General features: G+C 40.7%; 1 protein-coding gene across 1 annotated transcript in view; it reads right to left on the reverse strand.

Annotated features, from left to right (window-relative positions):
• The window catches only part of GGA1 (golgi associated, gamma adaptin ear containing, ARF binding protein 1), a 36199-nt gene extending 23330 nt beyond the window's left edge, over positions 1 to 12869 (reverse strand). The window contains exons 1-6 of the mRNA XM_056525300.1: positions 12713 to 12869; positions 9166 to 9250; positions 8591 to 8666; positions 6629 to 6727; positions 772 to 895; positions 596 to 696 (exon numbers count right to left, since the gene is read on the reverse strand). Coding sequence (XP_056381275.1) covers positions 596 to 696; positions 772 to 895; positions 6629 to 6727; positions 8591 to 8666; positions 9166 to 9250; positions 12713 to 12743 — 516 coding nt within the window. The 5' untranslated portion in view covers positions 12744 to 12869. The remainder of the gene's footprint in view (positions 1 to 595; positions 697 to 771; positions 896 to 6628; positions 6728 to 8590; positions 8667 to 9165; positions 9251 to 12712) is intronic.
• Between the last annotated feature and the right edge of the window lie 3499 nt (positions 12870 to 16368).

The following is a 16368-nucleotide window of genomic DNA, read 5'->3' on the forward strand; positions in this document are numbered from 1 at the left end:
TATCAGGGCTTCTTTTATTCTAGATACTACAATATATATTAGATATTCTACAATACTGCTGCGTGTTACTAAGCTTTTGGTGCAAATATGAGGGCACCCCCGTAAACACTCAGCACGGTGTACCTTCAATAAACCAGAGAGCTGAATCATTTTACTACAGCTACTGTCTGAAACTGCCCCTCCGTACACAATGCTGGTAATACCAAGAGCTCTCCGCGCCATTTTATCTACAACCTCCTAGACTTGGACCAAAAACCAGATAACTATGTATAACAAGCGAAAGGCAATGTCTACAAGGTAGGGATCGATCGATATCGATTTTTTAGGGCCGATACCGATACTCTGTGGAGGTTAGGGCCGATAGCCGATAACTTATATCGATATTCCGGCAAGGTAATTGCCGATACCGATAACGTCCAAAATCGTGAATATCGGCCGATAATATCGGCCAAACCGATAAACGGTCGATCCCTACTACAGGTACAGAACTAACCTATTGACAGGAGCTCCAATGTATACTTATTTCAGAGGAAAGATTGGTGAACGGTTCTCTAGGGAGACTGTACAGGAAGCAATAAGTTAAAAAAACATCTACCTTAGATTTCTCATCATCATCAAATATAGCATTTTTCGGTCGAGGTGGAGGAAGGGGCATCATGGCTTCTGCTGGCAGTTTTGGGTCTTCCTTTATAATTCCTATAAACATGGTAAAATTTAATGTAAGGAAGGATGCAATCAAATACTTTTTACCCAGATATCCGAGAAACTCACCTTGTTTCTTCAACATCTGGTAGGCCTCTCCGATTTTCACTTCACCGGGAAGGCCAACAGTCCAGCTGTACAAAAGCTCTAGAACTTTTAACTTCACTTTCTCTGGAGAGCGGGCCCCTAGGTACTAAACAATAAAGTAGGGATGAATCGTGTAAAGTAGTTATTATTGAAAATCCAGGCATGACCGACAAAAATATCTCATTTAGCCACTGCCATATAATTTACCCCTTCATGACCCAGCAATTTTTTTATTTTTGGCTCACGTTTTTTTGCTACTCACATTCTAAGACCCATAACTTTTGTATTTTTTCACTGACAAAGTTGTATTAGGGCTTCTTTTTTGTGGGACAAGTTGTTCTTTTAATTGGCCACTTTATTTTATCATATAATGTATTACAGAGCCAGAAAAAATATATATATGCAAGGCAAAATTGAAAAAAAAATATGGAATTGCGCAATTTTGAGGGGCAACATTTTTTCAGGGTTCACAGTATGGTAAATCTGACATGCTATCATTATTCTATTCGTCAGTAAGATTCCAACGATAAAAAAACTTGGGTAATTTTTGTTAAATAAATTGAAAACCTGAAAAATAAAAAATAAATAAAGGGTTGTTGAATGCCATGTTCTGACCCCTATAACTTTATTTTTCCACCTATGGAGCTATGTTAGGGTTTATTTTTTGCACAATGAGCTGTAGTTTTTAACGGTACCCCTCTTCCTAAATATGACTTTTTGATCACTCTTTATTACGTTTTTTGGCCCCACTAGGGGCCTATCATAAGCCATCATTAGATGGCTTACATAGATCAATGTAATGCTATTGCATTACATTGATCTAGGTTTTCGGTGCTCGATTGCTTAGGGCTGCAGCCTCAAGCAATCGTCGATCTACCGAGGACCAGGAAGGACAGTTAAGTCCTTACAAAGAGGTGCTGCAGATGAGTCCCATAGGCCCCAGGGATTACTGGCATTTAATGTTTAAATCCCGTGATCGCTATTGATCAAGGCATTTAACCATTTCAATGACGGACATTGGAGCCAGCTCCGATGTCCGTCATTACCGGCAGATGTCAGCTGCTGATAGCAGCAGGGATCTGTCGGTTATGACGCAGACCTGACTCGTGGACCCGCGTCATATGCTCCTCACCCAACCCATGACGTACTGGTAGGTCATAGGTTGGGAAGGGGTTAAAGAGTACCTGCCATGTGCTTGATACATTTATTCATTCCAGTTCACTCCCCCATCATGATAAACCACCCCTGGTCTCTATTTTTATATTTTTTTTCATTTTCTACCTTGATATTGTTATGAATCTTCAGCTCAATCTTGGCGAACTCCACAGACTGGGAAGAGGCGTTACCCAGCAAACATGATATCTGAAGCCCTGCTGGGGAGAACTTCAGCCCTCACTCTGCTACACACAGCCATGAGCAGTTTAGTATGAGATGGGCAGTGAGCCCCCCACCCCCAGGCCTGTACTGAACTCTACCGTATGCCTGCAGCTGAAAAAGCGAGCTCAAATATAAAGCACAGTATTTAGCACAATATTCAGCACTATGCACTGAAGGCATCATGACTCTACAGTCTAGCTCAGCTCAAAGGGAAAGGGAGCAGAAATATTTAGCATTATACACTCTATACATTGTGCTGAGCTGAGGTCCCATCTGCATTTCCTGACTTTAGTCCCTGCCAGGATGCTGCAGAAGACAATCTGCATACAAGACCAGAAGGAGGACCCCTGGAGGCCAAACTTATAGGGGTTAATGAAACACATAAAGCTACAAAATTTTAGTACAGTAATTAAAATAGGCTAATCTATAACATATTAATTTGTATTACTAATGATAGGTGCCATTTAAAGGAGGTGAATAACAGTACATATAAATGTTTAATAATAGAAACATAGAATGTGTCGGCAGATAAGAATCATTTGTCTCATCTAGTCTGCCCAATAATCTGAATACTTATGAATAGTCCTTGTCCCTATCTTATATGAAGGATAGCCTTAAACCTTTCCCTATCTTATTTGAAGGATAGCATTTTGCCTATCCAATGCGTGCTTAAACTCCTTCACTGTATTTGCAGCGACCACTTCTAAGACGTATTATCTAATCTGGTTTTATTTTTGGTTGAAATGTTTTATTTTCTGTGCATTATGTAGTCAGCCATCTTCACTGAGCTGCTAAAACTGCTGTTTTAACAGTTTAACATGTGCCCATACACCTTAGCCTAAAGTCCGTTAAACCCAACCCCTTCTGAAGACTGTCTAAAGTGTATGTGGCCAATTGACTCGCCACTGTCAGATGTGTGCTTGTACTGGGAAAGATAAGTCTGTTGTGATGAACGTTCATGTGTATGGGGAAGTCAGAAGAGGCCAAACTTTTTTTTATTTTTTTTTAATTATTAGACTCAGATACTGACATATGTATTTTTTTTTCCTAATCTATTTCTATTTAAAAAATTTTAAATGTGTTTTTTAGTACATTATTATGGAGGCAGCCATCTTGCTTGCGCTGTATTAACTGCATTAAAATATATGTTTTCCTGAAATCCTCATGGACATCTCCAGACCCCCCTATTCTTTGTATACAGCAGGTCTGTAAGTACGTGATCTGGTCATTCTATAGGGCAGGAGAGGCTGAGCTCCTATTGTCTTCTCTATATACTCACGACACATTCCAGCAGCCTCGTCCCCATCACAGAAGAGGAAGTATCAGCTCAGCTCAGTGGTAAAAGTGATATAACACCCAATAAGTAAAATCAGCAAAGATGTACAAAAATATGCAAGACTTTATTAGAGAATAAATACATGTTAAAATCAAATGCATAAGCACCGTGCACAGGACTGAAAGGATACAGGAGGTATAGGCAAAAACACTGGAGTAAAGCAAATACAAGTGCATACATGTAGTCATATGAGATATATTTCTGAGGGTACATATAAACCCTTATCAGAACAATTCAGACAATAACCCCTTAAGGACCCGGGGTTTTTCCTTTTTGCATTTTAGTTTTTTCCTCCTTACCTTTAAAAAATCATAACTCTTTCAGTTTAGCACCTAAATTTTTTGTGCCACCAAATCTGCTTTGTGATAACATCGGTCATTTTACCCAAAAATCTACGACGAAATGGAAAAAAAAATCACTGTGCGACAAAATTGAAGAAAAAAAACCTCAATTTTGTAACTTTTGGGGGCTTCCGTTTCTGCGCAGTACATTTTTCGGTAAAAATTACACGTTTTATTTATTCCGTAGTTCTATACGGTTAAAATGATACCCTACTTATATAGGTTTGGTTTTGTTGTACTTCTGGAAAAAATCATAACTACATGCAGGAAAATTTTTAAATTTAAAATTGTCATCTTCTGACCCCTATAACTTTTTCATTTTTTCCACATATGGGGCGATATGAGGGCTCATTTTTTGCGCCGTGATTTGAAGTTTTTATCGGTACCATTTTTGTATTGATCTGCAATACCTGCACTTACACCAATGTACGTTTCCCGCTACTGTGCTTCATCAGGGGGCGTGGCAGGCCCCCTGACGAAGCGTAGTAGCGTGAAACGTACGTTGGGGTAAGTGCAGGTGGCATATGGCTCTACATTGGTTTATCATTTTCTCTTCTTTTTCCCTGTCCATGTTTATTGTCTGAATTTTTCTGATAAGGGTTTATATGTACCCTCAGAAATATATCTCATATGACTACATGTATGCACTTGTATTTGCTTTACTCCAGTGTTTTTGCCTATACCTCCTGTATCCTTTCAGTCCTGTGCACGGTGCTTATGCATTTGATTTTAACAAGTATCTGTATTTCTAATAAAGTCTTGCATATTTTTGTACATCTTTGTGCATTGCTGAATTTACTTATTGGTTGTTATATCATTTGAAATTTCAGCAACATATATTCATAATTTTATGTTTGGTGATATATCAGTGGTAAAAGTGCAAACAGCAAGATTTCAGATTAAATTATAATACTGTATAGATTGCAAAATGGAAAATTAGAAAAAAAAACATCCCCAAAATTCTTTAAAAAATATGTATAACATACAAATTGATATGAATAATATATCATTTTCCACAGAATCTCTTTTAAAGAAATGCTTAAAGGGGTATTCCAGGAAAAAACTTTTTATATATATCAACTGGCTCCAGAAAGTTAAACAGATTTGTAAATTACTTCTATTAAAAAATCTTAATCCTTTCAGTACTTATGAGCTTCTAAAGTTAAGGTTGTTGTTTTCTGTCTAAGTCCTCTCTGATGACACGTGTCTCGGGAAACGCCCAGTTTAGAAGAGGTTTGCTATGGGGATTTGCTTCTAAACTGGGCGTTTCCAGAGACAGGTGTCATCAGAGAGCACTTAGACAGAAAACAACAACCTTAACTTCAGAAGCTCATAAGTACTGAAAGGATTAAGACTTTTTAATAGAAGTAATTTACAAATCTGAAAAATGTGTGCAGCTCACAACCAGGTATTCGAGGTTATTGTGGTTAAAGGATTGATCCCCACCAATCCAAATGGGTAAAAACTAAAACAAAGATTAACCACACCTCAAGAATACTACTCTAGGGTACACAGTGAATAATTGTTTGAGACATAAAGTTTTGAAAAAAAGTGCAGATTTTATTAAAACAATAAAAACCTAAATGGTTAAAAATATCAGAGCAATGTCAATGTTATCTTAAACTGTCATTGGGCCCTAATGACAGATTTAGAAAATATGAATATATGTATAGCAACCACCTAATATAGAATAATCTATAGATGTAAAAAACAAATGCAATTTTTCAACGATATATAATGATCCGGAGTCGACTATTAGTCCGGCACCTATGATGAATAAAAAAGGGCTGATAGTCCGGCACTTGTAATGGAAAAGGCAAAGTCACCTGATGGACTGATGTACAGGTGTATAAAAAGCTGCCCACAGTTGTTAGACAAATGCAAAGTTCAACCTCACCCTGGCTGCTGGTCCCGTACTGCGACGGGCCGATAGTTGAAATTCTTGTGTTGGCTGCAGCAATCCTGGCGTGAGAGCCTGGATGGATATGGGCTCCGGCAGGAGACTCTCTCGGGAACGGTCCGTGGTATCGGCAAATACCTGGATGTGTATCGGACCTTCGCTGGAGAGATCGTGGCTGGGTTCTGGTAGTGCAGGCAGCAGGTTGGTAATGCGCTCAGTAGGAGAGGATGTTTGATGAATGCAGCAAGTGGTGCACAAAGTTCTGGTCCGGCTTCAGTCTAGGTGGTGCGTGCAAATTGTGCTCTGTTCAGATTAGATATCAGCCTAGACACGTTTCAGGGTGCTAAAAACGACCCCTTCCTCAGTAAGCGAATGACAGTTTAAGATAACATTGACATTGCTCTGATATTTTTAACCATTTAGGTTTTTATTGTTTTAATAAAATCTGCACTTTTTTTCAAAACTTTATGTCTCAAACAATTATTCACTGTGTACCCTAGGGTAGTATTCTTGAGGTGTGGTTAATCTTTGTTTTAATTTACAAATCTGTTTAACTTTCTGGAGCCAGTTGATATATAAAAAAAAGTTTTTTCCTGGAATACCCCTTTAAGAGCAGTAAGATGGATCATGATTGTGAGTTTACTCAGCAAAGAAGGGGAGGAGGAGTGCTGTGACCAACATCTATTGCCAGTTGTGAAACCTGTATATTCTGCATCAAAAAGTAAAGAATATCAAGAAGCCAGAGAAGACTACAGAGGCCACAGGAGCCATGCATATATATATATATATATATATATATATATATATATATGTATATACTTCCCTGGAGTACCACCTAAGGTCAATTCAGATGACACATTCCTTATAATGACTTGGAGCACTTACCTTTGGAGACACAACTTTTATCAGCTCATTAAGGAATCGGAACTTTCCAACTTCACTGTGGAATCTTTTGCCACAGTTCTTCATACATGCTTCTAGTACCTGAAACAGATGAAGAGACTAAGGCTAAGTTTCTACTTGTTTTTTTTTTTTTTTTTTTAAACGCTAAGAAAAATGCCAATTCTGCCGCATGGCGTTTTTTCGGCCAAAAAACACTGCGGCCAAATGTTAGCTGTAAATGAGAAATCGCAAAATTCTTTTTCCACTTGGGGTTTTTCAGTTTGCCATTTTTTTTTATCCTTTTGCCGTTTTTTTGCTCTTTTTTTGGCATTTTTCAGCTCCTTGGCAGTTTTGCAAAATCGCAACATGTTGAGCCACTGGCGTTTTTTCCCTGCAATCGTGGCGTTTTTCTCCCATAGAAGTCTATGGGTGTAAAACAAACGCCAAGAAAAGCTCCATGTGGGTTTTAACTTTGGCGTTTTTTCAGGCGGTTTTTATTCTCTTTTGGAAATTTCCTAGGGTACCATTTAAAAAAAAATTATAAAAAAAAAGATACAGTAGTGATGGAAAAAATTGTATCTAATGAAAATTTTTCTTTTTTATTACAAAATTTCTTTTAATTTTTAAATAGGGATCAATTTATGTGGGCAGGCAGGGACCTAAAAATGTAGCCGACAATAATAAAAATGTAGTGTGTGTGTTTTTCTCTTTTTTTTCTTTATTTTTTTAGGTAGAACTACTACTCCCAGCATGGAATACACTGTTCCATGATGGGAGTAGTAGTACCTGTACTAATTGACAGATCGCCCGTTGCAATCCTCCTGTATAATGTATAGATGCGGCCGGCCGCTCTTCTATGGACCCCTGCATTGCCGTATATATACACCTATTCATATTTCCCGCAGAGAGTTGTGATTCTCCAGATGGTTCCAGCCAATCACAGCTCTTTGTGGGAAATATGAATATGTGTATATATACGTCAGTGCAGGGGACCATAGAAGAGCGTCCGCCGCATCTACACATTATACAGGAGGATCACAGCGGGTGTCAGGAGTGATATCCACTGTGATCTTTCCTTAACTGCAGGTACTACTGCTCCCAACATGGAGAGCACACTGCTCAATGCTGGGAGCTGTAGTACCTGTATTAATAGACAGATCGCAACGGGTGTCAGAAATGACACTTGCTGCGATCTGTCTATTAATGTAGGTACTACAGCTCCCATCATGGAGCAGAGTGTGCTCCATGTTGGGAGTAGTAGTACCTGCAGGTAAGAACAGATCACAGCGGGTATCACTACTGACACCCGCTGCGATCGTCCTGTCTATAGCAGAGATGCGGAGCGGCTCTAAACAGCGCGCGCATCTCTGCACTATACTCCGGCCGGCCACATACTCATTCATATTTCCCTCTGAGAGCTGTGACCATTCGGCCAATCACCATTCTGGGCAGAAAATATGAACGAGTGATGTTCTATTCACATCACTGGCCAGAGTACAGAGCATCGGGTGTCACGACTAACACCCGGGGCGATATGTCTATTAGTACAGGTACTACTACAAAAAAACAAGTAGAAACTTAGCTTAAGAGAGGCCCTATACACACAAAGACTAAACAAAGAATGCAAACACCTCCTGGGTTGTGGAGCTTACTTAGCAGTTCCTAACATAATAAGGAAGACCTATATACCTTCCATACTAACAGATTAGGCAATCAAGACATTTATTCATTACTTCTAACATCGGTACAACTTTATGCCTTTACCTGTTCTGACAATTGACAGTATAGCCAATAAGAAACCTTTATAAGCGCATGGATATCAAAATTGGATCAAGAAGTATTTTAAGTAATAATCCAAAAATCTATGGAAATATTGTGCTCCCTATGTCTCTGCTAGTTCTCAGAGAGAAAGACTAATAACAAAAGCAACTGGTAAAGGAAGTGATATCCAAGTGTTCCTCTTACCGTCAGGGCTTGCATTGCTTCCCATTCTTGAGGAGACTGTATTTTGTGCGCTAAAAGTCGTGTTGCAAGCTGAGGCCTAGTAAAAAATGAGAACAAGTAAATTATTCTTTAGAACAAGCAAACAAAAATAACCAAACCCTCATTTCACTGTTTAGCCATGCGTCACTTTCTTTTCATAGAAGGGGTATGCATTCATACCTCCACATCTATGTCAGGTGCAACTCCTTTCTCCTATTCACTTGGCCAATTCCAAAATTATTTATCAATATATGAACACACTGCTCTGAACCCCCATCCTAAAAAAGGACTGCTATGTCCTATCCTTTTGAAATGACCTCCTTGCACTGACCACAATCATGACAGGACCATCATCCTGAAATACCTGTTCTGCTATAGACCACCAGCCTAAAAACAACGGCACTGCTCTGGAACACCGTCCAAAAAAGATCATGACGCTACGGACCACACACTTTCTGTGCTATTCTTTCTGTCAGATCTGACATTGTTGCAGACAGAGGCTCCAATGGTGGTGTGAACATGGTTTTATATGAGGCAGAATCTAGGGAACCACGTACCCTTCCAGGTCTCGATTAAGCTGATCACAAAAGGCTTGAACATCTTCCCAGTCCTGTTCTTTGTTTAGTGGGTTTGTCGCCCGGTCTGTGGAAAGACAAAGAATAAGATATCATTTTACTTGTATTAATGAATCCCGCACCCATATGAGATCTTGGTTTCCCAGCGGAATGATAGGGAGTTCCCCTTCTGCCTGGAGGCAGCCCATTGGTAGTTAGATGCTCCAATGGTAGTCTGTCATCGGGAGAAGATTTGCCTAGCAACATGCCAGGATTTTAGAAGGGACACTGGCTTTCCTAAGTGGGGTAGCATATATGGGGAGCATACCCAGTGGTCTAGGCATGACTACTTTAAGTTTCCTGAATGTGTAGTATAGGCTGAGCTTATGGCTTAGCCATTGGTTTAAAGTTTTCATAAATTAACTGATGTTTTGATTTGTAACATTCGACAAATCATTAATATTGGGAACTTTATAAAACACTTTGGGGGAGAGTCATCAAGAACTGTGCTGAGGAAAAGTTGACCAGTTGTCCATAGCAACCAATCAGATTGCTTCTTTCATTTTTCAGAGGCCTTTTCAAAAATGAAAGAAGCGATCTGAATGGCTGCTATGGGCAACTGGTCAACTTTTCCTCAGCACAGTTCTTGATGAATCTCCCCTTGTATCCACCCAAAGGTGTTCTGTTCTTTTTTTTTTTTATTTAGAATTGTTTATTAGTTCATATATTGGTTTGGTAATAGTGATTTGTCATATAATCGTATACTATGGCTGTGTAATTGTCCTGTGATATTGCAATAAAGATCTATTACCTCAACACAGACCCATCTCCTTCCCTATAACTGTACTGTGATATATTAACACGGGGGAGACTTATCAAAACCTGTTCAAAGGCAGACTTGTGCAATTGCCAATAGCAACCAATCAGATTGCTTCTTTCATTTTTAAAAAGCCCTTAAAAAAGCAATCTAATTTGTTGTTATTGGCAACTGCATCACTCTTGCTCTACACAGGTTTTGATACATCTCCCCCAATGTCTTATAAACTCTGTCATTGTTATTGAGCAATTTATTGTACCATAGACCTGTCACCGATCTGTGATACTGTACCATAGACCTGTCACCGATCTGTGATACTGTACCATAGACCTGTCACCGATCTGTGATACTGTACTATAGACCTGTCACAGCTGTGATACTGTACCATAGACCTGTCACTGATTTGTGATACTGTACTATAGACCTGTCACTGATCTGTGATACTGTACTATAGACCTGTCACTGATCTGTGATACTGTACCATAGACCTGTCACTGATCTGTGATACTGTACTATAGACCTGTCACTGATCTGTGATACTGTACCAAAGACCTGTCACAGCTGTGATACTGTACTATAGACCTGTCACCGATCTGTGATACTGTACTATAGACCTGTCACTGATCTGTGATACTGTACTATAGACCTGTCACTGATCTGTGATACTGTACCATAGACCTGTCACAGCTGTGATACTGTACTATAGACCTGTCACAGCTGTGATACTGTACCATAGACCTGTCACTGATCTGTGATACTGTACCATAGACCTGTCACAGCTGTGATACTGTACCATAGACCTGTCACTGATCTGTGATACTGTACCATAGACCTGTCACAGCTGTGATACTGTACCATAGACCTGTCACTGATTTGTGATACTGTACTATAGACCTGTCACTGATCTGTGATACTGTACTATAGACCTGTCACTGATCTGTGATACTGTACCATAGACCTGTCACTGATCTGTGATACTGTACTATAGACCTGTCACTGATCTGTGATACTGTACCAAAGACCTGTCACAGCTGTGATACTGTACTATAGACCTGTCACCGATCTGTGATACTGTACTATAGACCTGTCACTGATCTGTGATACTGTACTATAGACCTGTCACTGATCTGTGATACTGTACCATAGACCTGTCACAGCTGTGATACTGTACTATAGACCTGTCACAGCTGTGATACTGTACCATAGACCTGTCACTGATCTGTGATACTGTACCATAGACCTGTCACAGCTGTGATACTGTACCATAGACCTGTCACTGATCTGTGATACTGTACCATAGACCTGTCACAGCTGTGATACTGTACCATAGACCTGTCACAGCTGTGATACTGTACCATAGATCTGTCACTGATCTGTGATACTGTACCGTAGACCTGACACTGATCTGTAATACTGTACCATAGACCTGTCACAGCTGTGATACTGTACCATAGACCTGTCACTGATCTCTGATACTGTACCATAGACCTGTCACTGATCTGTGATACTGTACCATAGACCTGTCACTGATCTGTGATACTGTACCATAGACCTGTCACTGATCTGTGATACTGTACCATAGACCTGTCACTGATCTGTGATACTGTACTATAGACCTGTCACTGATCTGTGATACTGTACTATAGACCTGTCACTGATCTGTGATACTGTACCAAAGACCTGTCACAGCTGTGATACTGTACTATAGACCTGTCACCGATCTGTGATACTGTACTATAGACCTGTCACTGATCTGTGATACTGTACTATAGACCTGTCACTGATCTGTGATACTGTACCATAGACCTGTCACAGCTGTGATACTGTACTATAGACCTGTCACAGCTGTGATACTGTACCATAGACCTGTCACTGATCTGTGATACTGTACCATAGACCTGTCACAGCTGTGATACTGTACCATAGACCTGTCACTGATCTGTGATACTGTACCATAGACCTGTCACAGCTGTGATACTGTACCATAGACCTGTCACAGCTGTGATACTGTACCATAGATCTGTCACTGATCTGTGATACTGTACCGTAGACCTGACACTGATCTGTAATACTGTACCATAGACCTGTCACAGCTGTGATACTGTACCATAGACCTGTCACTGATCTCTGATACTGTACCATAGACCTGTCACTGATCTGTGATACTGTACCATAGACCTGTCACTGATCTGTGATACTGTACCATAGACCTGTCACTGATCTGTGATACTGTACCATAGACCTGTCACTGATCTGTGATACTGTACCGTAGACCTGACACTGATCTGTAATACTGTACTATAGACCTGTCACTGCTATGTGATCATGTGACACAGATCTGTCACTGCTCTGTGATATCACGATATAGACCTGTCACTGGCCCTGTGATACTGTACCATAGACCTGTCACTGCTCTGTAATATCACGATATAGATCACTCACTGTTTTGTGATACTGTACCAAAGACCTGTCACCCTTCATGGTTGTTGTGTGACACAGACTATTAAACCCATCTGTCACTGACCCATGATCTACCCTGTCATTATACTGTGCTATATTTACATTTCCTACCCTGTCAATGCAGTGTGATGTCACGATATATAGTTTAATGATGTCATAACAGATATGATGAAGATCCTCTGACGAAACAACTGTGTCAAAGTTATAGCACAGTGTCATGTTTCGGCTGAAGTGTTCCGCTCCATGTCCGCAGCTTTCAACCCCTGCACTTACTGATCCTGGCTTCCAGACTCTCTTCTTCCATCCTCAGGAACGACAAGAGCACTCGGTACTTCCGCCTAACACCGGGCCCTTCCGCCAGGAGTAGGGCTCATGCCACGTCACTTCCGCCAACACCTCGTTTTTCTTGTTTTGTGACCAACTGGAGTTCGCCGTCTAAGTGGAGGTGGAGCTCAAGGCGCATGCGTATTGAGAGTTTAACGGCGTCGATTGAGTTAACATGTGAGCAACGTGAAGGGTGGGTCGTTGTCACATTGAAATCATACCATTGTCACATGATCGCTATGGGAAAGAGAGTGTCCGTTGTGCAAGGCATCATGGGAGGTAGCGCCAGCTATTTTAAATGCAAACATCTAGAGCAGTGTTTCCCAACCGGGGTGCTTCTACCTGTTACAAAACTACGAACTGCCAGCGTGCCTCCAGCTGTTGCAAAATTACAAATTCCTGAATGCCCAAACAGCCAAAAGCAGTCCGACTGGGCATGCTGGGAGTTGTAGTTTTGCAACAGCTCATAGCACCCTGATTGGGAAACACTAAATAAGTATGAGAGTTCAGGGTCTATACGGAGTGGTCATGTGCCTCAGGCCGAGGCTGGTACCACACACATATGTCTCATGTATACCACAAACGTATGTACCAAAACAAGGCCAATTTGGTGCAATGTCACATACGTTTTTATAGTTTCTGGTAAAACGTATACATCTGTATAGGACTGTATACGTTTTGTTTTGTTAATATGAAAAACTATGAACTGCTGTGGTATTAATGTGAACCAGCCCAGCCTTAGGCTTGGTTCACATCATGTTTTTCTCCATACGGGATGTAACCGGTCGGCTTATTTTTCCCCGTAGTCAACCTCGGTTTTAGGTCCGGTAGAAAACAGCATACGGGGAAAAATGAGCTGACCAGTTCACTCCGGCCGGGTCATTGAAATGAATTACATACGGGACCGCATACAGCAGGATATAGGAGCGCAAGTTTTTAGCTCTCCCCTGCCGTATGCGCTCCCGTATGGGGAAAAACGTGATGTGAACCCAGCCTTAGGCTGGGTTCCCATCATGTTTTGTCCCATACGGGACCGCATACGGCAGTGGCAGCTGAAAACTTGCGCTCTTGTATGCGGTCCCGTATGTAATTCATTTCAATGTGCCGGCCGGAGTGAAACGCTGACTCCGGTTAGCTCATTATTGCCCCGTATGCGGTTTTCCCACCGCACCTAAAATCGTGGTTAACTACGATTTTAGGTCCGGTGGAAAACCGCATACAGGGCAAAAATGAGCTAACCGGAGTCAGCGTTTCACTCCGGCCGGCACATTGAAATGAATTACATACGGGACCACACACGAAGGCATACGGGAGCGCAGGTTTTCAGCTGCCACTGCCGTATGCGGTCCCGTATGGGACAAAACGTGATGTGAACCCAGCCTTACAGGGGTATAATCCAAATGCTATACCATAAATATCTAATACAGTGTCTCCCAACCAGGGTGCCTCCAGCTGTTGCAAAACTACAATTCCCAGTATGCCCGGACAGCCTTTGGCCCACCACCAGAACCAGGAAAAAGCAGAAGCTTATCGTCACGTAAAGGGGTACTCCGGGCCAAAACTTTTTTCATCGTTAAAGGGGTTATCCATAACTTTTTTTAATATCAACTGGCTCCAGAAAGTTAAACAGATTTGTAAATTACTTCTATTAATTTTTTTTAATCCTTTCAGTACTTATGAGCTTCTGAAGTTGAGTTGTTCTTTTCTGTCTAAGTGCTCTCTGATGACACGTGTCTCGGGAACCACCCAGTTTAGAAGAGGTTTGCTATGGGGATTTGCTTCTAAACTGGGCGGTTCCCGAGACACGTGTCATCAGAGAGCCCTTAGACAGAAAAGAACAACTCAACTTCAGAAGCTCATAAGTACTGAAAGGATTAAGATTTTTTAATAGAAGTAATTTACAAATCTAAACAATAAAGATAGTTGAGGCTCAAGGTCTCTGGATAAGGAATACACTTGTTTGTTAATATCAGATATTTATTAATTAATTTATATCAAACTGACAATCCGGGATCACAGGGCCCTTGTAAGTCCATGGAGTCAGATATATTTAGATATAAATATGACATATAAAATCATAAAAAAATTCATATATAGAAGTTCATAAATATAGAAATAAAAAAATATATATGTATAAGACCACTGGAAATGGTAGCAGCTAATTCAAATCGGCACTCTGGATAGCAATTGGTTATAGGTAAATGTCCATTAAAGTGCCATTGCAGTCCTAGAAGAACATCACAGTCTTTCACACTTATAGAATGTCCTTTTGATTGTAACAGTTAAGTGGCAATTGTGTAATACTCAGGTGTCTGTGACCTCAGACTTTGATACTGCTCTGTATATCATACAGAGCAATTGTAGGATACTGTATTCTTTAGTTCAGTAGCACTGGTTAGTATACTCAAATACCGGCAATTCATTCAAACTATGCGCATAGTATTAAAGTGGATTTATCTCACCGGTCCGGATGCAATTTTCGGATGTATAGTTACCGCTCCTTGCTTATCCTCAGCAATGTTAGGCAGCCGTCTGTGCCCGCTCTCTGGCCTGAGAGCGCACCGCTGGAGTCTCTGCCGACTCCTATTTAAGCGGTGCTATCGGATGGTGGGCAATGTACACAGGGGCTGCAGTGAGAGAGCACCGCTGGAGTCTCTGCCGACTCCTATTTACGCGGTGCTATTGGATGGTGGGCAATGTACACGGGCTGCAGCGCTTGCAAAGGCAGGTATTCCAGGTGGCGTCCTCGTGCAGGTAGCGCGCGCTCCCGGTCTCTGACCGTGCGCTCAAGAAATGTCCTTGTGATAGCTGGTGGTTTCTATGGACTGCAAATAGTGATGGTTAAACAAGTGGTCTCATACGTCTCTTAGGGGGGTCGCCGGACGCGTTTCTCATGACATATTAGGCCAAGGAACCAGGGAAGTGGCAGGAGGTAAGTTGTGATTTAAAGGGGTTATCCAGGAAAAAACTTTTTTATATATATCAACTGGCTCCAGAAAGTTAAACAGATTTGTAAATTACTTCTATTAAAAAATCTTAATCCTTTCAGTACTTATGAGCTTCTGAAGTTTAGGTTGTTCTTTTCTGTCTAAGTGCTCTCTGATGACACGTGTCTCGGGAACCGCCCAGTTTAGAAGAGGTTTGCTATGGGAATTTGCTTCTAAACTGGGCGTTTCCCGAGACACGTGTCATCAGAGATTACTTAGACAGAAAAGAACAACCTTAACTTCAGAAGCTCATAAGTACTGAAAGGATTAAGACTTTTTAATAGAAGTAATTTACAAATCTGTTTAACTTTCTGGAACCAGTTGATATATATAAAAAAGTTTTTCCTGGAATACCCCTTTTAATTTTTTAATGTCTGCATTATGGGCTTATTGATTAAAACAACCCCAACCAATCTAAACATTTGACATGTCAACATTTTTTTTGAAAGTCACAGTAACACGAATTATAACTGGACCTGGCCATGAAAAGGTTACAGGTCATGGAGACCTTAATCATGAAAAAGACATTTTAGGAGTTACCTTGAGTTACAAATGTGGCACCACGTTTGCAGACTGTGCCTTGCTTCAGATTGTTATTTGGGCATTTTCACCCTGATA

Source organism: Hyla sarda, chromosome 6 (assembly GCF_029499605.1).
Source record: "Hyla sarda isolate aHylSar1 chromosome 6, aHylSar1.hap1, whole genome shotgun sequence".
NCBI lineage: Eukaryota > Metazoa > Chordata > Amphibia > Anura > Hylidae > Hyla > Hyla sarda.